This window comes from Musca autumnalis, unplaced genomic scaffold (assembly GCF_047663935.1).
Source record: "Musca autumnalis isolate F117 unplaced genomic scaffold, ASM4766393v1 scaffold_2, whole genome shotgun sequence".
NCBI lineage: Eukaryota > Metazoa > Arthropoda > Insecta > Diptera > Muscidae > Musca > Musca autumnalis.
Window position 1 is genome coordinate 178,245,679 of NW_027411755.1, and position 22,115 is coordinate 178,267,793.

At 35.6% G+C, this 22,115-nt stretch overlaps 1 protein-coding gene across 8 annotated transcripts in view; it reads right to left on the minus strand.

Moving 5' to 3' along the window:
• The window catches only part of LOC141394936 (apoptosis-resistant E3 ubiquitin protein ligase 1), a 142,055-nt gene that overhangs the window by 105,175 nt on the left and 14,765 nt on the right, over positions 1 to 22,115 (minus strand). Inside the window, exon 1 of one of the 8 annotated variants that reach the window (XM_073970112.1) lies at positions 12,951 to 13,066. The exons of 2 other annotated variants lie outside the window; for them this stretch is intronic. Coding sequence is in view for 1 of the 6 variants with exons in the window: in XM_073970114.1 (XP_073826215.1) it covers positions 12,827 to 12,836 (10 nt within the window). In the remaining 5 variants the exon portion in view is untranslated. Of the gene's footprint in view, positions 1 to 12,826; positions 12,852 to 12,936; positions 13,067 to 22,115 lie in introns of those variants that run through there. 5 more of the 8 variants (XM_073970108.1, XM_073970113.1, XM_073970109.1 and 2 more) reach the window with 5 other exon arrangements.

Here is a 22,115-nt window from a genome sequence, read left to right on the forward strand (position 1 = left end):
AAGGTTACAAAAATCCCTATAACTCTCGAACTGTTCAACCCATTTGGTCCAACATTTGGTCTTCGTCATATTATATCCAAACTTAGTTTCATGGGGTCCACAACTTCTAGGACGATATCACTTGAATGGGGCAATTTGGTCTAAAATTTGGATCTCCTAATATTTTGGCAAAATTTAATTTAACTTCTAAAATGGCCCATATCGGTCCTCCATAAAGGTACCTACCCCACAAAGGTTCAACATTTGTGTCTTAGTGCAGTTAACTACTAATCCACATTTTTGTCGGCAAGTTCAAATGTCGCAAAAAGGCCACAAAATTCTTAAGAGACCTTAAATACATTCGATCTGTCCGTAGGTGAAAGTTTCACTTCACATTGGCTGAGGCTATATATCTGTCGGCAAAGCCGACTGACTCTTTTTTACTTGTTTTGTTTAAAGAGAAGTGCAAGTCTTGCTAAACTTCGGAATACGGGAACGCATTTTTAACACTAAGCGGGAAAACTGCTGCAAGTTCTGAACACAACTTTTATCTATCAAAATGTATTATTATGATGTCTCAACGATAAAATCATTTTTTATTTTTTCATTTGTTATTACTATACACAATCAATACGATATATAGATAATTTTACGATAATTTTCGAAATAAAGTTGTAAAGTTCTATATTGTCGTACATTTTTGATGACTAATTCAATTTACAACAACTTGTTTTGAAAATTCATGTTCGATCAGCTGCGCATATGCATCTACCTTGATCATTGTGATATGTTTGAAATCAACAAAAAATAAGTGTAAACATCGGGATGTATTTCAGGATTTCGTGAAATCCAGTGGATTTTAGAGTGCAAGTGTAAACATGGCATAAGAGTGTCAATTTAGTCTATATTTTAATTACTCGCAGTTTTATATATGGTAGTTTATCTCTTTCTCCAAGTAATCGAATGATTCTAATTGCCTTTTGAACTAGTCCCTAGAGAGATAGATCTTACTTACTTACCTATTGGCTATTACAGAGCGCTTGTTTTTGCAGACGGACGTTGAAGAGTGGTATGTACGTCTGCAAACATCTATTTAACTGGAGGACATTCATTAATTTTCACAAAATATGTCAGCACTGGAAACTGTGTTAACTAGTTTCAGCTGCCAATTCGAAAAAAAACAATGGTTTGTCCTTCCCTTACACTATTTTTATACCCTCAGCCTTTAGGGTAAAGAGGGTATACAATGTCGACCAAAACTCAAGCACCCCCTCAGTATATTTTTTTGTAATGGTAATTATTTTTAGAAAACAAAGTTGTAAAATTTTTTTGTATTTATCTTTTTATTTATTTATATCTTTATTATTGCAAAATACAAACATAAGGAATTCAGAATTTAATAAACAAAAGTTAAAATCCAAAATACAGTTAGGTCGCAAATATAAGCGGACAAATCAACGCTTCTATGGGGGATATAGGAACCCGCGGACCTATTCGGATAATTCTCTTCTGGAATATTTTATAACCCCATGGAAGACTAAATAACAAATTTCAGTCTTCCGGTGGGATTTTGACGTCACAACCTTCAGAATTACGAAAATCGGGAGATACCGTTCTATAATGAGGCCAAACCTTCAAAATACCAAAAATCGGGTGGTACCGATCTATGGGGGCCATATAAAACCTTGGACCGATATAGCCCATTTGCCAAACATCCTAGAAGTAATAGATTTTAGTAATTTTAAAGATCTTAGCCACATTATCCGACTGAAATGGTTGACATTTGACATTTAGTCTTCGTTGGTGGAATAAAATATTCCGACAGAGAATTGTCGGTACAGGTCCATGTTTTGATGTAGACCCCATAGAACGGTACCGACCGATTTTCGGTATTTTTAAAATTTCACCCACATCATCCAAAAACCTATGCACTTTTTATCCAAAAACCTATGCACTTTTTAGTTATAAAAATTTGTATTTAACAATTTTATTTTCCTGCTTCCGCCCATATCAATTCCAAGTAATATCGGATCTTATTTATCAAAAATTTTCCCATAATCGTACTATTATTTTAGCCAAACTTAAAAAAAGCATATTTCCTAAAAATTGCTATAAAACCAAAATCTCAAAAAGTCGCAAGTAAAAATGTAAGAAGTAAGAAAGTATCAGTCAACTGTGCTGACGGAGATATACCCTCAGCGGCTGACAAAAAAAAAAAAAAAAACAACAAAACCAAACCAAACACAATATATAAAATGTATACATTTTGAATCAACAGTTTACTTTAAAATCTGTAGGTACCGTAATGTGGGGCTGTACCAAATCACTGACATATACCAAATATTTTTAGTAACCAAAATTCTTCATAAAGGACCCGAAATATTAAAATAGTTTTAGAGTGTTTTGGAACTTTTGGGCCATTATATCAGGAAGTATTGACTTACTCCGGAAAAACATGTACCGTTGAAATGAGGCCGCTCGAACAACCTACTGAAAAAAGAATCAACACGATGCGAGAGGAGATATGAAACTTCACTTTTTCCTAGGAAGGTACCCGAAGGAGTGGTCCGATATAGTCCATATTGCATCCTGATACATGATTGGTTGGTGCCATTAGAGTTTCTTGGAACTTTTAGGCCAATATCACAGGAAGTATGAACTTGCGCAAGAAAAAAATTGTACCGTCGTAAAGGGAGCCGCAAGGACAACTTACTGAAAATATCCGTTAGGACCTCTTAAACTTCACTTTATCCGAATTTTGTGTGGGAGGTATCCGAAGGAGTGGACCGATATAGTCCATATTAGAAACCAATATATATCTGGAAGGAATAATACGATGTCCGAAGTTTGGACCAAATCAATTGCTCTCTTGGAGAGTTATCGTTCACACCATTTTATAGGCAAATTTTAAACTTTTGTGGGGGAGGTGTCCGAAGGAGTGGACCGATATTGCCCATCTTCGAACTTAAACTACGTTTGGACAAAATATTACCATACCCGAAATTTGGTTCGACTCGGTTGACAGACGGACATGTCAGACGGACGGACAGAGCTAGTCGATTTAGCCAAATTATCTGAAACAAATTTCGTTCAAACATACTTGGGGTCTAAAACCGCTATTTCGATGGGGCATACCCTTTCTAGCCTAAAGGCTGAGGATATAATTAAAAAAAATAAATCTAAACTCCACTAATTTCCATACCAAACCCGTATTTTAATCGCAAAAGTTAAGAAAAATGGACCCTACATTTATTTAGCCCGATACATCTAAATAAAAAACAACTTATTGGTAACAAAAATATTTCATTTGATCAAATACCATCACGATATATAAAAAATATAAAACATTCCACAATGATATGTTCACAGAATGCACGCGTCTAATCGTTCAGACACTCTAGTTCAACTCTGTACTAACGTTTCATAGTTTCTTTCAAGTCCATTTTTTGATTTTCTGCACGCTAGATAGGTATTTTTTCCCACTGTGCGACCCCCTTTTACGGCGGTACAACTTTGTTCGAGGGTAAGTCTATACTTCCTGATACCGACGTAGGCAATCTTTTTTTCTAATGAAGACAAAATCGCCCATATTGGCATACTTTAAGGGGATCGCCACATTGTATATCCGCCCTCCACACATTAGTACATACCCAAACTTATCATTACGAGCAAGCAACTCCCTTTCATATCTGGCAGTAGTATATTCTGGCATAGTTTCCAACCACATCAAACAGCCAGACGCATAAAATTGGGGTTTGTCCCCGAATTTGTCTAGTGCTGGCATTAAATGAAGTCCAAGAGAAGACGGGTGGCATTAAACGCAGTCATACCCTCTTGAACCAAATTTAACAAAGGCCGTCGGCCACTGTGATTCTTGGGTTTGATCGATCTCTGCGATTCGTTCGACCACATTCGGCCTCATAACTCCATTAAAAAGAATGTTACCTGCGGAACACCACCACCCAGCTGAACACCACCATCCCTCGTCAACGAGCGATATTCAATTCCCAACCTTGTCCACTTGACCATACTCGACTCTTTTTAGTGACGAGGAAGACCGATAGTTCAAACGCTGATGCAGCCCGATCTTCGGCAAGCCGAAAATCGTGAGTCTTTTACACACAGGGAAAAAATATTTTTCGCTTTTATTGAAACAATAATATATATTTTTATTCCAAAAATGTAGTTGTTTTGTTCAAGCATTGTAATTGCAAATCCAAAAATACCATATTTTGCTGTAAACATAAAAAACAGAAATAACTTGTGAAATTCGGCAATATTGTAAAAGTCATTAACAATACTGATGGTAGGAACTATCATAATCATTTTTACAAAAACTATTGTTAGACCAGAAAACTTGTTACTGAAATTTTTGATTTGATTGTATATAATTCTCATATAAACTTCCCACTTTGGTATAAATGTCACGCATAATATCACGGGTATTAATTAACACAATACATGATCAAGTTTTGCTGCTTTAACTGACAACAAAAACAAACATAACTACTCCATTGCGCTCATCCAAGCACACCCACTCAAACATAGGGAATAAAAAACCATAACGAATAGGAAAAGAAAACAGAAATCCTGCCAAAAACACTTCTCTCAACTATCAAAACCCAAGGAAGAATGAAAAAAACAAGAATCTCATTAAAAAAAAAAAAACAAAGATAAAATCATTTTGTCTTACAAACTTTTTTCGCCATGGCATCGAATACCGAGAGAAGAGAATAAAATTGTAGAAGAAAAGAGAATAATATCGTCCAGTTGACAAAAACTATTGTTTTATTCCAAAAATGTAGTTGTTTTGTTCAAGCATTGTAATTGCAAATCCAAAAATACCATATTTTGCTGTAAAAATAAAAAACAGAAATAACTTGTGAAATTCGGCAATATTGTAAAAGTCATTAACAATACTGATGGTAGGTACTATAATAATCATTTTTACAAAAACTATTGTTAGACCAGAAAACTTGTTACTGAAATTTTTGATTTGATTGTATATAATTCTCATATACACTTCCCACTTTGGTATAAATGGCACGCATAATATTACGAGTATTAATGAACACAATACATGATCAAGTTTTGCTGCTTTAACTGACAACAAAAACAAACATAACTACTCCATTGCGCTCATCCAAGCACACCCACTCAAACATAGGGAATAAAAAACCATAACGAATAGGAAAAGAAAACAGAAATCCTGCCAAAAACACTTCTCTCAACTATCAAAACCAAAAGAAGAATGAAAAAACAAGAATCTAATAAAAAAACAAAGATAAAATCATTCTGTCATAAAAACTTTTTTCGCCATGGCATCGAATACCGAGAGAAGAGAATAAAATTGTAGAAGAAAAGAGAATAATATTGCCCAGTTGACAAAAACTATTGTTGGATATGACAAAAACAATTGCTGTAATTGGCAAAAGCAATTGTTGGAGTCACAATACTATATACGGAATCTACCAATATCTTTACAATACACGCAATGTGCCTACGATTTTGATGATGTTTAAAAAAATAGGGGTTTAGTACGCGGATTTGTCAAAATAGGTTTTCATATTTCTAAGGTATTCGATTGCCGAAGGGCTCATTAGATCCGTCGAGTAAAAAAACTAAATTCACGAGGGTTTCAAAGGAAAGTGAATGACACTTATAAATTTTAAACGCAAAAAAAAAATTTAAGAAAATTCACGCATCAAATGTTGGCCTTTAGACACCAATTACTAGGATACTGTAAGGAGCACACTCATGAGATATACATTATACGACGTAAAATCACGAGTTCTATACTCCCATTATGAGTTTGGAATATTATCTTGTTGGGCGTCCGGGTTATTAAAAAAATTCAAAAAACTCTGAAATTCCGGCTTCAAAAAGTCAGCATCAATTTTAGATGGATGCGATGGATATATCGAAAAACCATACAATAGTTTCATGTTGCCCATGGAGTATTCTTTGATTCTTTCTCGGGGCATATGTCTATAAAATGTAAGGTTAAGCCAGAAATCGGAAGGGAACATAAAAAAACTTGTTCGCTTCAACCCATTTTTACACATTTTCGCCAACACAGCTTCCACGAAAATTAATTTTAATGGTCGACATTATGGGAACCCACCTAAAACATTTCATTTTAAAAAATTTCAGTGATACTGTGTAGAATATGTTAACAGTTCGCGAACTCTGAATGGGTTAAGCTGGGATTCATCGATTGTAAAACATTTTTAGTTTCTACAATATATTCTTGATCAGCATAATTTGATATAGAAGTTACCATTACTCCTGGTTGGCATTGAAAATGGGCTATATCGGTCCATGTTTTGATTAAGCCCCCCATACACGCAGAGAAAAAAATATGATTGATCCAACAATATTCGAAGAGCAAAATATGTATTGTAAAGATATTGTTAGATTCCAAATGTAGTATTGTGATTCCAACAATTGCGTTTTGTTAAATTCAAAAATAGTTTTTGTCAACTGGACAATAGTTCTCTCTTTTCTTCGACAATTTTTTCTCTTCTCTCGCTATTCGATGCCGTGTTGAAAAAAACAATTATGGTGAGTTTTGTTTGTATGACATGATGCGTTTATCTTTGTTTTTGTGTGTATGTATACCAACAATGAGACTCTTGTTTTTATTTGTTTCTGTTTTGTTTCATTCTTCTATCTTCATTGTGCTTTGAGGTTTGGTGTTATACCGGTGTTTGTTATGGTGTTTAATTATTCCTTATGTTGTGGTGGGTGCTTGTGGCTTTTTGTTTGTCTTTGTTGTCAGCCAATGCAGCAAACCATGTATTGTGTTCATCAATGTTTGCAATATTATACGCGACATTTATATCCAAGTTATGTGAAAAGTGTATATGAGAAGTATATACACTAGGCCGGGGCGATTTGAAAACCTTCATGGGCCCTTCGCGTTTCTTATTCCTGGGATTGAACTGAGCAAAAAAGTCCACTGGACCATATATCTATCGTGAAAATCGAGCCTCCCGATTTTGACTTTAAGTTTTTTATTGACGTTTTTTGGATATTTTGGCATATAACAGCCAAACCATTGAGATTTTCGATCCAACACAAAGACAAACATTGTAGCCAAGACAGTAATTGAAAACTCTCTAATACATCGCAAAAGCATTGGAACGCTCCTTCAGGCAGTTTTGACCTTAAGAATGTGCAAACTTTTCGGAAAATGTCGATAAATGACATTGTGCTATAAACTTTGACCCGAAAAATATTCAAGTGTTCTGATGCAAAATTATATCGTGTTGGGATCAATGGACAACGACAATGCCTTTAGTTCGTTTGGGTCACTTCGTATTATTTTTTTATTACGGTAAAAAAAGTGAAAATCTGGGTTTCTTACATTTTCAAATTTAAGCGGACATATATTCTTTTTTTCACAACGGATTTCTAGTGATCCTTCTTCCTTTTAAAGGGATGAATAATGTCTTTAGAACAAGTTATTATTTGTTTAAATCGGTTAACAAATGCCTAAGTTATAGTGGTTTTAGTCTGAAAACCCCAACAAAAAAACTATAACTGAATTTCTCATAATTTTCAAAAATATAATGTTTTTTTGTTTTGTTCCATAATTATTTTCAAAATTATGAGAAATTCAGTTATAGTTTTTTTTAGGGGGGTTTCAGACTTAAACCACTATAACTTAGGCATTTGTTAACCGATTTAAACAAATAATAACTTGTTCTAAAGATATTATTCATCCCTTTAAAAGGAAGAAGGATCACTAGAAATCCGTTGTGAAAAAAAGAAGATATGTCCGTTTAAATTTGAAAATGTAAGAAACCCAGATTTTCACTACTTTTACCGTTATAAAAAAATAAAACGAAGTGACCCAAACGAACTAAAGGCATTGTCGTTGTCCATGGATCCCAACACGATATAATTTTGCATCAGAACACTTGAATATTTTTCGGGTCAAATTTTATAGCACAATGTCATTTATCGACATTTTCCGAAAAGTTTGCACATTCTTAAGGTCAAAACTGCCTGAAGGAGCGTTCCAATGCTTTTGCGATGTATTAGAGAGTTTTCAATTACTGTCTTGGCTACAATGTTTGTCTTTGTGTTGGATCGAAAATCTCAATGGTTTGGCTGTTATATGCCAAAATATCCGAAAAACGTCAATAAAAAACTTAAAGTCAAAATCGGGAGGCTCGATTTTCACGATAGATATATGGTCCAGTGGACTTTTTTGCTCAGTTCAATCCCAGGAATCAGAAACGCGAAGGGCTCATTAAGGTTTTTTTCCTTCCACACAAATCGCCCCACCCTAATATACACTCAAATCAAAAAAATTTCTGGGCTGGTTTTTGGGTTGACAATACTTTTTGTAAACAAAATTAGATTATGATAGTTCCTACAATCGGTATTGTTAACGATTTTTACAATATTGCGGAAATTCGAAAGTTGTTTTTGTTTTCTATGTTTGGAACAAAAGATGGTATTTTTGGATTTGGATTACAATGTTTGAACAAAACAAATACATTATTGGAACCAAAACAGATATTTTTGTTCCAACAAAAGCGAAAAATATTTTTTCTCTGCGTGCACATAAAAATTGTCAGTATATGTCCACGCCTTTATATAGCCGCCATAGAACTGTACCTCCCCATTTTCGATATTTTGAAGGTTGTGGGCTCAATATCGCACCAAAATGTCTGAAATTTGGTATTTAGTTTTCGTGTTGGTATAATCATTATATAGCCCCTATAGAACGATGCTCACGGATTTTCAATATTTTGAAAGTTTTAGCCAGACATTATAACAGATACAAAACATCCTTTGCAAAAAGTCAGATGGCATACGTCTGTCTACCCAGCAAAAATACCCATTACAAAACCCCCTACTAATCCATTATATTTACAAGGGCATCTCGCGCGAAATAAGCAGGTATTTTTTTGCCTCTTAAATAAATAGTTAAATGAGTAGTCACGAGTTTTAGTAACTAGTTATTTAACTACTTATTTAAGTGGTCAAAAAATAAATACTTACATCGCGCGGCATGCCCTTGTTAAAATAATGGGTTAGTAGGGGTGTTGTAATGAGTATTTTTGCTGGGTACGTTTTTCTAAAGGCTCCATGTAAGGGTACCACCCGAATTCAAATTTTTAAAGATTTTAGTCACATTTACCTACCGAATTGGTTGTTAATTGGAATTTTGTGTTCCCAGAAGATACGAAACTTACTCCCAAGAAAAAACTACCTATGTGCATATACAGTTAGTCAACTATATTATTGCAAACGATGAATCGTTAAACATTTAGATTTTTAATTAGGAATTACTACAAGAAATTCTTTCAATAATGTTGGGTTTTTTGTACGTATCTGTTGATTTACCTGTTAATGACAACATCCAGCCAAAAAATGCAGAAATCGGTAGTAAATTACAAAAACAGCGGACAAAAAGTATAGGTACCTGGTTTTTGTGGTGTCAACTAAATAATTGCAAAATGAATAAATGTGCAATAAAATCGTGGGATTTTCACAGCGATTTTTTTCAATTAAGGATTTTTATGATTTTATGGTATGTGGACATGTAAACCCATAATTTTTTATCATAAATTAATTTTTCTGTGTGTAACATAGGCGGTATATTCAGAAAAGAGAAACTCAGGTAAACGGATTTCGGAAAACATGCTATATTTGGTCTTTTCCAATATAATAATGGTAAATCCGCCAGAGAAATCGCTAAAATCACCTCTCATAAGCTGATAACTATATGCAACATCATATTCCGCACGGAGAGAGAAGGCAGGTTCAAACTAAAGACGTCACATTGTAGGTCAAAAGTAGTAAATCCACGAATTGGCAGGAGACTGATTAAAGAAATCGACGAAAGTCCCCAAAGCAGCACCAGATAATTGCTTTTTCTAATCAAAATAGAATTTGGAGTAAGTGTTTCACATGGAGAAGTCAGAAAAGTGCTACATAACAACAAGCCTTGCTCATGAGTGACTAGGTAAAAAATATTACCCTCCTAGCACAACATATAGAAACTATTCAGACTTGTTACAGACAACTTTTCATGCCATCTTAAGTATTGGGATGACGTTATATTTTCTGATAAGACTAAAATTATGTTGTTCTGTCACGATGGGCCTCAAAAAGTACTGCGAAAACCCTTTATAGCCATGGAAAACAAGAATTTAATGCATACCGCAAAGTTCGGAAAACTGTCTATTATGGTATTGGGTAATATTCCAAGCAGTGACGTTGGTGACATCCAGATTTTGAAGGAAACAATGACAGAGTACGTTTATTTACGTGTTTTAAACATTATTTATCCAAAAAATGTCAAGAAATTTGGACCTGTTGACCCTGAAAATGCAAAAAAATTGCAATATGAATACTACCAAGACAACGACCCTACGCATAAATCGTATTTATGTAGGACTTGGTTGTTATACAACTGCACCAAAGTCATTGACACCCCAGTCCAAAGCATAAATATTAACCCAACATCGACAATTCATGGGTACACCTGAAGAAAAAAGTCGGGAATAGGTCGCCCACTAACCTGGGGGTCTAAATAAAATGCAATAAAGAAGGATGGTTAAAAAATACCATTGAAATATGACATTCCGAAACTTATTTATTAAATTCAGATACGTTTACAAGCTGTTTTTGATGCCAAATGTGGGCACAGGAAATATTAAAACCAACTTTTCGAAAAATACCGTGAAAAACTGAAAAGTTGTGAATTTTGCAATTCTTTAGTTGACAGTGCAAATAATGAGTTGTACTCAGTTTTGTTAAGTTTAAGAAAATGTTTAGTGAAATTTAGCTACTTTTTATTTTATTATATTAATAAACATGTGTAAGAATTGTATTGTTAACAAAAATATTAATAATGATATTTATTTATACCAATAACATGATGTTTTATTTAAAATTGTGTAATAACTTTGGTTTTGCAATAATATAGTTGACTAACTGTATTTACGTTTTAGTCTAACCACTGTAAACACCAAATACGAAACTACAACTAATTCGGAGGGCAAATGTGAATAATACCTTTAAGGCGTCGACGCGACCCATTGCATTAGGGTATAGCCCCTGTTCAAAATACTTTGAACAGACTATCACATTTTCCATTGATTTGATAATGGAAGTGTTTTAAGATAAGAGTTGAAGATCCCACATGCAGTGGTAGCTGGGATCGCTAGTTGTTTGTGTGTGCGCTATGCACTTAAGATTTTATGGCACATGCATGGTGGGAAAACTCTTCAATTATAAAATGTTTGTATTTTTAGAACATAGAGTTTAGTGATAAGAATTGTAATGAAAGAGTAGCCTAAGAAATATTTTGTATTGATACAGTTAAGCAAAATATTATTGAAATAAATCAGTGACTTACAACCACTCATTGTGTTAAGACGTCTGCGTCTTTTCTTATTTTTTAAAGACGAGCTGCGGCTGTCTGTTGGATGCAGCGGGATCAAATTTATATTTATTCAGACCCTAAACGTGGACCATTTTCAAAACAAAAAATCCACTTCTTCAATCTGTTCCGACGCTAGATATATGTACTTTATATGGTTATTTCGAGGAGTTACAAAAGGAATGCCAAACTTAATATACCCTCCATTATATGGTGACGGGTATAAAAAATAACATTTTTGGACTCTACAAATGGGGATTTTCAAAGGACAGGCAAATATTTTTTAATCGAATGGGTTATGTATTTTTTGCGTTTTGAATATCCAGTGCTAACATTATAAAAATTCAAACATATTTGGTTTATTGTGGAATTCATTTTTCTCACAATCACCACGAACATATAATCTTTCCAAACAAAACTTTTCAAACCATTTGTCCTAAAAACAATTTTTCAGTAATTGGCGAAATATTTTTTTCTGATATATTTTTTCTTGCAAACTAATCTCTTCGGATACAAAATGTGTGTGGTGTAAATTGTACGTCCATCATCCTATCTGCAGCCAATGTTTATCCTTGTTGAACTAAAAATGCGCGGGATTTTGCACCCAATTCATTGATAATCCATGAAAAATTTGACTCTGTTTTGCTGTTGCTATTTTTAAGAAATAGGTTAGCTGCAAAACGCACACTTGCATACATACACAAATGCCAAGAGATATGCATTATATGCAAATATAGAACATGAACACACACAGTCATAGAATTGGTTTTATTTACTTTCTTGGAAAGCCAAAAACAGAGAAATGGGAAACTGTAGATATCAAAACATGATATCGATTTAGACAAATGTTATGCTCAAAAACACTTTAAAGATATTTTCCATTTTCTACAACGAAGAAACGGCTTTTGTTTTCTATAAAAAAAACTGATTACTTCATTCCTCAAAACAGAGAGTATATTTTTGTGCATCGAGACAATGTGAGGAGGTTCGTTGAAAGAGGCATGGTTTACACAATTGCCTTTGATGGGAGGAGGAAGAAGCCTAGTTAAAAAGTAAAAGTAGAAACTAAAAATAAATGTTATAATGAAATCGAAAGCTAACAACAAATCCACAAACACTTACACAGTCACTCATCTGTTCACTTATGTAGGAGAACAAAGTCCTTAACCAACAAAGAAAACAAACACCAAAATTACATACATATGTATGTATGTATATTACACGCACACAAGCCCCAAAAATTTCCTTTTAATATTTGAGATGTTTTTCTTTTCTTTTGTTTTCCTTTTTCCTACACATTCTTTATATTCTAAGGCTTGTTAAGAATTTTGTTTTGATATCTTTTTTAGGTGGTAGGTAGGTATTGTGGCTCCTCCAAACTCTATAGTGCGTATGAGAAACACACATTAGCAATATATTCACTCGCACACACACACACACCTGCAACCATAACAATGGAACTGTTTTCCTGTTGGGAGGAGAATGTATTGCCACAGAAAAAAGGACTACAACAACAATAACACAAACAACATTAACTTAATAATAATAACAGTCAGTTATGCACCGATTTCTGTTGTTTTTTTTGCTGTCCACGTTACACGTTTCCGATTTGTACGTTTTATTTTTCTTCCATCCGTTTCACTTTTAAACCCATCGACGAAAAATTAACAACTGGAACTTAAAGGACATCAGAGGAAAAGTTTTTATGTGGCCAACTAGAAGTCATGCCAAAGTTCATACAAAAAGCTCACATTACACAGAGGATATTGTGAGAGGGAATCGTAGCAGACACAGAGAGAAAGAGAAAATCCCAAAGACGAGCTGCCAGACTTTTGTGAAAGTATATAAAATGTTGCCACTTCGGAAATGACCAAACTTTTAGCTCTATTCCATGTTTATAGCTATGTGAAAGGCGAAGGCATCACGCCCATTCTACGAAGGTGTAGAAAGAACATGTGACCGTTGTCCTGGCGCGTCAAAGGAATTAAATTAAAAGACTTTGCGGCGATAAAAATATGGTGGCAAGCAACATCAACACCTACCTAGGAACAAGGGAATAATAGAGAAAAAGCTGCGATTCTGAGTAGCTTGAGCATGGCGAACTCTAGGGAAATTGGACAGAAAAGAACGACTTCCTTGGAAACTTCCATAATGGAAGGAGTTTTATAAAATAGAAAACTGAACCAGAGGACTATTATAGAACAGAAAACCTCGCATATAACTAAAAGTCTCATACGAGGACTTCTAAGGAATTAACAACTCTTGTGAGGATTTTTATGGCATATAAGCCTCCTTCTATGAAAATGATTTTTTCTCGCCTAAAGAAAGCTTCTACGCAAAAGAATAGGGGGTCTTCTTAGAGGACTACTAAAAACTCATAAGAGGACTTCTAGAGGAAATGACTTCTTCCCCCACTTAAGAGCGCTTCTATTCAAAGGAATAGGAGGTCTCCTTAGAGGACTTCTATTGAATAAAAGCTCTTAAGGTATTTCTATAGGATAGGTCTCCTAAGAGGACTTCTAAAGAAAAGAAGGCCTCACCAAAGCACTTCTATAAACACAGAGAAGAGATATTGTAGGAGCAATCATATTCAAAGAGTAAAATAGTGTATTTTAAAAATCTGAAAATATATATTGTTGGTGCAACAATATGTTTTGTCGCCTGACATAAAATATATGGTTGAAACAACAATAGATATTTTCAGATTTTTAAAATACACTATTTTACTTTTAGAATATGATTGATCCTACAATATTTATTCACTGCGTGTAGAATTAAAGGCCCCACCCGAGAACGTCTACAGAATAGAGGGCCTCACTCGAGGCATTCGAAAGAATAGAAGGCCTCATTCGACGACTTTTATAAAATTGAATATATCGTAAGAGACCTTCTACAGAATAGAAGGTCTCCAAAGAGGACTTCTATAGAATAGAAGGTCTCGTAATAGGACTTCTATAGAATGGAATGTCTCGTAAAAGGACTTCTTTAAAATAGAAGGTATCGTATGAAGACTTCTATAGAATAGAACGTCTCGTAAGAGGGCGTCTAGCAAAAGGACTTCTATAGGACAGATTTTTTTTTTATTATTGAAATAAATCAGTGACTTACAACCACTCATTGTGTTAATACGTCTGCGTCTTTTCTTATTTTTTAAAGACGAGCTGCGGCTGTCTGTTGGATGCTGCGGCATCAAATTTATATTTATTCAGCCCCTAAACGTGGACCATTTTCAAAACAAAAAATCCACTTCTTCAATCCGTTCCGACGCTAGATATATGTACTTTATATGGTTATTTCGAGGAGTTACAAAAGGAATGCCAAACTTATTATACCCTCCATTATATGGTGACGGGTATAAAAAATAAAATTTTTGGATGGTTTTCATAGATGACTTCCGTAGAATAAAAGTCCTTCTAAGGGGACTTCTATGGAATATAAGGTCTGATAAAAATAAAAGCCTTTTCAAGAGATCTTCTATAGAACAGAAGATCTCTTAAGAGGACTTCTTTAAAATAGAAGTTCTCCTAAGAAGACTTATATAGAATACAAGGTCTCCTAAGGGGGTTTCTACAGAATAGTAGGTCTCATTGCAGGACTTCTATATCATAGAAAATCTCGTAAGAGGACTTCTATGGAATAGGAGGTCTCGTAAGAAGCCTTCTATATAACAGGAGGTCTCGTAAGAATAAAATAGAATTTTATAGGATATAAAGTCCCCTAAGAGGACTTCTGTACAAGGATTTCTATAGAATATAAGGTCTCGTAAGAGCTAGTCAATATCATATAAGGCCTAGTAAGAGCTCTTCTATATTATAGAAGGTCTCGTAAACGCACTTCATATCGTAGAAAGTATCATCAGTTGATTTCTATAGAATAGAGGGCCCCTTAAGAGGGCTTCTATAGAATATATGGCCTCATAAAAGGACTTTTATAGAATAGAAGGCCTCCTAAGAGGGCTTCTATAGAATAGGGGGTCTCCTAAGAGAGCTTCTATAGAATAGAAGGCCTCTTAAGAGGGCCACTTAAGAGAGCTTTTATAGAATAGAAGGACACCTAAGAGAGCTTCTATAGAATAGAAGGCCTCCTAAGAGGGCTTATATAGAAAAGATGGCCTCCTAAGAGAGCTAATATAGAATAGAAGGCCTCCTAAGAGGGCTTCTATAGAATAGAGGGCCTCTTAAGAGGGCCACTTAAGAGAGCTTCTATGGAATATAAGGCCTCCTAAGAGAGCTTCTATAGAATATAAGGCCTCCAAAGAGGGCTTCTATAGAATAGAGGGCCTCCTAAGAGGGCTTCTATAGAATAGAAGGCCCCTTAAGAGGGCTTCTATAGAATATATGGCCTCATAAGAGGACTTTTATAGAATAGAAGGCCATCTAAAAGATAGCTTCTATAGAATAGAAGGCTTCTATAGAATGGAGGGCCACCTAAGAGAGCTTCTATAGAATAGAAGGCCGCCTAAGAGAGCTTCTATGGAATATAAGGCCTCCTAAGAGAGCTTCTATAGAATATAAGGCCTCCAAAGAGGGCTTCTACAGAATAGAGCGCCTCCTAAGAGGGCTTCTATAGAATAGAGCGCCTCCTAAGAGGGCTTCTATAGAATAGAAGGCCCCTTAAGAGGGCTTCTATAGAATATATGGCCTCATAAGAGGACTTTTATAGAATAGAAGGCCATCTAAAAGAGAGCTTTTATAGAATAGAAGGCCTCCTAAGAGGGCTTCTATAGAATAGGGGGTCTCTTAAGAGGGCTTCTATGGAATAGAAGGCCGCCTAAGAGAGCTTTTATAGAATAGAAGGACACCTAAGAGAGCTTCTATAGAATAGAAGGCCTCCTAAGAGGGCTTATATAGAAAAGATGGCCTCCTAAGAGAGCTTCTATAGAATAGAAGGCCTCCTAAGAGGGCTTCTAAGAGGCCTCCTAAGAGGTCTTCTATAGAAAAGAGGGCCGCCTAAGAGGGCTTCTATAGAAGGCCATCTAAGAGGGTTTCTATAGAATAGAGGGCCTCCTAAGAGGGCTTCTATGGAAAAGAGGGCCGCCTAAGAGGGCTTCTATAGAATAGAAGGCCACCTAAGAGAGCTTATATAGAATAGAAGGCCTCCTAAGAGGGCTTATATAGAATAGAAGGTCTCCTTAGAGGGCTTCTATAGAATTTAAGGCCTCTTAAGAGGGATTCCATAGAATAGAAGGACACCTAAGAGAGCTTTTATAGCATAGAAGGCCTCTTAAGAGGGCTTCTGTAGAAAAGAAAGCCACCTAAGGGAGCTTCTATAGAATAGAAGGCCTCCTAAGAGGGCTTCTATAAAATTGAAGGCTACCAAAGAGAGCTTCTATAGAAAAGAGGGCCGCCTAAGAGGGCTTCTATAGAATAGTAGGCCTCCTATGAGGGCTTCTATAGAATAGAAGGCCTCCTAAGAGGGCTTCTATAGAATAGAATGCCTCCTAAGAGGGCTTCTATAGAATAGAAGGCCTCCTAAGAGGGCTTCTACAGAATAGAATGCCTCCTAAGAGGGCTTCTATAGAATAGAAGGCCACCTAAGAGAGCTTCTATAGAATAGAAGGCCTCCTAAGAGCGCTTATATAGAATAGAAGGCATCCTAAGAGGGCTTCTGTAGAATAGAAGGCCTCCTAAAAGGGCTTCTATAGAATAGAGGGCCTCCTAAGAAGGCTTGTATAGAAAAGAGGGCCACCTAAGAGGGTTTCTATAGAATATAAGACCACCTAAGGGAGCTTCTATAGAATAGAAGGCCTCCTAAGAGGGCTTCTATAAAATTGAAGGCTACCAAAGAGAGCTTCTATAGAAAAGAGGGCCGCCTAAGAGGGCTTCTATAGAATAGTAGGCCTCCTATGAGGGCTTCTATAGAATAGAAGGCCTCCTAAGAGGGCTTCTATAGAATAGAATGCCTCCTAAGAGGGCTTCTATAGAATAGAAGGCCTCCTAAGAGGGCTTCTATAGAATAGAATGCCTCCTAAGAGGGCTTCTATAGAATAGAAGGCCACCTAAGAGAGCTTCTATAGAATAGAAGGCCTCCTAAGAGCGCTTATATAGAATAGAAGGCATCCTAAGAGGGCTTCTGTAGAATAGAAGGCCTCCTAAAAGGGCTTCTATAGAATAGAGGGCCTCCTAAGAAGGCTTGTATAGAAAAGAGGGCCGCCTAAGAGGGTTTCTATAGAATATAAGACCACCTAAGGGAGCTTCTATAGAATAGAAGGCCACCTAAGAGAGCTTCTATAGAATAGAAGGACTTCTAAGAGGGCTTCTATAGAAGGCCTTCTAAGAGGGCTTCTATAGAAGGCCTCCTAAGAGCACTTTTATATCATAAAATCCTCTTTAAAAATCTTTAAAAGAATAGAGTAGAAGGTCTCCTAAGAGGGCTTCTATAGAATAGAAGGCCTACTTAAAGCACTTTTATATAATAAAAGGTCTGCATAAAAGTCTCTTTAAAAATCTTTAATAGAATAGAAGGCCTCCTAAGACAACTTCCATAGAATAGAAGGCCTCTTAAGAGGACTTCCTTTTCGTGTTGACGGAACATTGAACTGATGGCCTTTGGTTTCTTTACAGCTCTCTTGGTATTTAAGAAAATATTCTGTACAAAATCCTAAAATATTTGGTCGGAATTTCCCTCCCAAATTTCCCAAAAAAAGTTCAAAAAGTCATATTATTGCTATCTTAAGTCTTAGTTGTCTTTTTTCTCTCGCTCACGCTCACTGAAGGCCATGAGTATGACAAAACGAAAAAAGCACATCACCACTATATTGGCATCTCTATGGTCTGGGCCACAAAAGTCAAAACCAAAATGTCGTATTTTTTGTGAGTGGCCTGAAAGGATGCACATTTTTATGGTCCTCGCTCACTTTTCCTCTGCCTCCATTCACTCTCTGTACTTATCATACACACACATAACAACATTCTCACTTTCCGTTTCGTTCATCGGTTCCATTCATTCATTGTTTACAACAGCAATTTTACTTTCACTTTCTTTATTGTCGTAATGTCATCTTCTTCTTCCAACCCTTTCATCTGCGTCTACCTATCATTTGGAATTGGCCAGCTGCTTTCTTTACTCCTCTTGGTTTTGCTGCTCACCCCAGTGTCCTTAATTGTGTTCTCATGATTATGATGAAATTTACAGTTATTGGCTGGATTGCTCTGACTGGCTGACTAACTGGTGATGGTACTTTTTATGACCGAGAATTATTCATTATTAAATTTTCATAATGTTAAAAGTGAACAAAAACGAGGAGTAGAAGGATATTATAATAACAACAAACAGTATCAAGGATGAAAAGCAGACATCTCTGCGGCGCTATGTTGTCATTAATTATGCCTGGACACTTCAAATGGTTGGGTAGGTTGTGATTATGTTTTGTATAAATATTTATGATAGACAAAAGTGGGAAATAAGTTGCTGGGGGATTTAGTGGGAGGTATGGATCATTGAATGTAAGAGCACATAACATTTGAATTTTGTTTAGAGAAACCTTGTCATCATCATATGAAGAAAAGACCGTTGAATCGGTATATTACTTACGCAATCCGGAAGCTAAAATATTGTTAGCGCCATCTAGATACACTCAGCTTGAACTCTTAGAATCAATTCAAGTGGTTGTGATCTTTACACGATAATGTTTAAGGGATTGTGGCGGAGCTAAGTTTATAAATACTGACAAACAGATAAATTATCTGTATGATTCAATTATCGATAAACTCATTTATCGTTATCAGACTTCTACCGAAATAATTGTTCTTGTCTTTGCTACAATAATATTAGGTTTAAAACTAATGCTATCTTATAGCGTGTTTATGCTTGCGATTATTATGATTTGCTGGATGCTTTTCATGCACTTTATTTAAAATAAATTAAAATTATAACAACCTGGTTTAAATTGTTCAGGAAAACACAAGTGAGGATTGATGTATACTGCCGGATGGACAAGTTGTCTCATTGTGATCTTATCTGATAGTTACATAACGTGTTAGAATGGAGATCACCCCTTGTGATCTTATCTGATGGTTATGTAACGCGTTAGATTGTAGATCACAAACTGAGCGATTTTATTGAATTTTGTTCTAGCTTAAGTACCAATCGTGAGAAGAAATAGTAGGGCGTTAATAGTTTACAGTTGCATAAAATGGTATATCGAAAGTAGTAATTAATGAGTTGTTTTACAAGAGTAGTAGAATAAATTATTTACATAGTTGCATTCTGTCAGTTAACTTTAAAATACAATGAATCAATCACAATGGGAAATTAGAATATTTACAAACTCACAATGACAAAGGTACAAAACTATGAAAATTGTTACTATTGAAATGTAGAGGGCATTAAAGTGTAATTATTGAAATATGGATTGCTTCAGTCTCCCCCTCTGATGCTGAAAGCGTCCCGATGAAGCATCAGAAATTACGGATTGTTGAACTTCTATTGTAACCTGCTTCAGGATTGTTGCTTCTGCTTAGGATGGACTGAATCAGGAACAATCGGATCTTGAAACTGCTATTGTGGCAATAAGGCTGTAGTAATTGCATAAATATGGCGCTGAAGACTTTTTGCAGAACCTCCCCCTGGAGTAAAGGTGACTAACTAACGGTAGAGGTGGATGTATTTTGCCTCCCCCTGGAGTAAAACTGCATCGTACACGTACATTGTTGGTGATTTATCAACCTTCCTTTTCTCAACATGGTTCGCGGTTCATTTTGCAGGAGTAAAGATGAATAACTGACAGCAGAGGTGGATGTATGTTTACCTCACCCTGGAGTAAAACTCATACATCGTACACGTACATAGTTGTTGATTCATCCAGCTTCTTTTCCAACAGGCATTTTCTTCTTGTGGGTCATCTTTGGATACGAATGCGGCAACTGATCGTTCCAAGAATTACGCTGTGCTATTGATTTTGTTGTTGTTGTCCTCGGCTATTACTCACAGATTATGGTTGGTGTGGTCGTGATACATGGCCACGAGTTGGGCGCCATTATAACAACCTGGTTTAAATTGTTCAGGAAAACACAAGTGAGGATTGATGTATACTGCCGGATGGACAAGTTGTCTCATTGTGATCTTATCTGATAGTTACATAACGTGTTAGAATGGAGATCACCCCTTGTGATCTTATCTGATGGTTATGTAACGCGTTAGATTGTAGATCACAAACTGAGCGATTTTATTGAATTTTGTTCTAGCTTAAGTACCAATCGTGAGAAGAAATAGTAGGGCGTTAATAGTTTACAGTTGCATAAAATGGTATATCGAAAGTAGTAATTAATGAGTTGTTTTACAAGAGTAGTAGAATAAATTATTTACATAGTTGCATTCTGTCAGTTAACTTTAAAATACAATGAATCAATCACAATGGGAAATTAGAATATTTACAAACTCACAATGACAAAGGTACAAAACTATGAAAATTGTTACTATTGAAATGTAGAGGGCATTAAAGTGTAATTATTGAAATATGGATTGCTTCAAAATAAGGTTTGTCATAATGATAATCGCTAGTATAAACGGAGGTTAACATACGGAAAAAATTGCAAATTAAGAATGGTTAAAACAAGTAAGAAAATATCTGTCATCTGTTTCTTCAGCCTATGACCAAATAAGAAACAAATACGACAATTATGCCGTATATAAAATATATTAATTTTGTATCCCGGGTTTGCTTCAAAATTCGTAGAATCATTAGGTATGGTAACTTGGGGCTATACCAAAGCATTGATATATACCAAAAATTTTCAGTGGGCAAACCTCTGATTCATAGAAAAGTTGAAATATTTAACTACGTTAAACTAAGTTTTGAAGACTTTTTTAAAAATGTTGGGAGTTATCTTGCACACTATCCATTTTAATATGTGCAGGAAGGTTTTTTTATACCCTCCACCATAGGATGGGGGTATATTAAGTTTGTCACTACGTTTGTAACTACTCGAAACAATCCATGTAGACCCCACAAACTATATATATTCTTGATCAGCGTTCAATTCTACATCGATATAGCCATGTCCGTCCGTCTGTCTGTCTGTCTGTCCGTCTGTGGAAATCACTCTAGCGTCCGAACGGATTGACGTAGGTGGATGAAATTTTGGGAAAATCTATTATATGTACGTAGGACTTTTGGTATTGAAAGCGGGCTATGTAGGTCCACGCTTTCGTGCAGCCCCCATACAAAATGACGCGTGACGCGTCGTAGTTTTAAGGAATCTGTAAGATATTTGTCCCATTTTACCACCGAATTGGTTGTAAATTGGTATTTTGTGTCTCCAGAGGCCAAAAAACATTCCTACCAAAGTTGGTTTATATAGGTCCACGTTTTGGTATAGCCCCCATATAACGCCCCATATAAAGTACGCGTCATTTTTAAATATTTTGAATGCATTAGTCCCGTTTGACAACAGAATCGGTTGTAACTTTATATTTTGTGTTTCCAGAGGCTAAGAAACATTTCCACCGTAAAGTGTTTACATAGGTCCACGTTTTGATATAGCCCCCATAGGACGATATCTCCCGATTTTCGGTATTTTGAAGGGTTTGGCCTCATTATCACACCGATATGGCTGAAATTTGGTATTTAGTCTTCGTTGGGGGTATACAACTTTCCCCCAGAAATTTTTAGGTATAGGTCCACGCCATCATATAGCCCCCATAGAATGGTACCTTCCGATTTTCGGTATTTTGAAGGTTGTGGCTACATTAATCCACCGAAATGGCTGAAATTTGTGGTGGAGGGTAT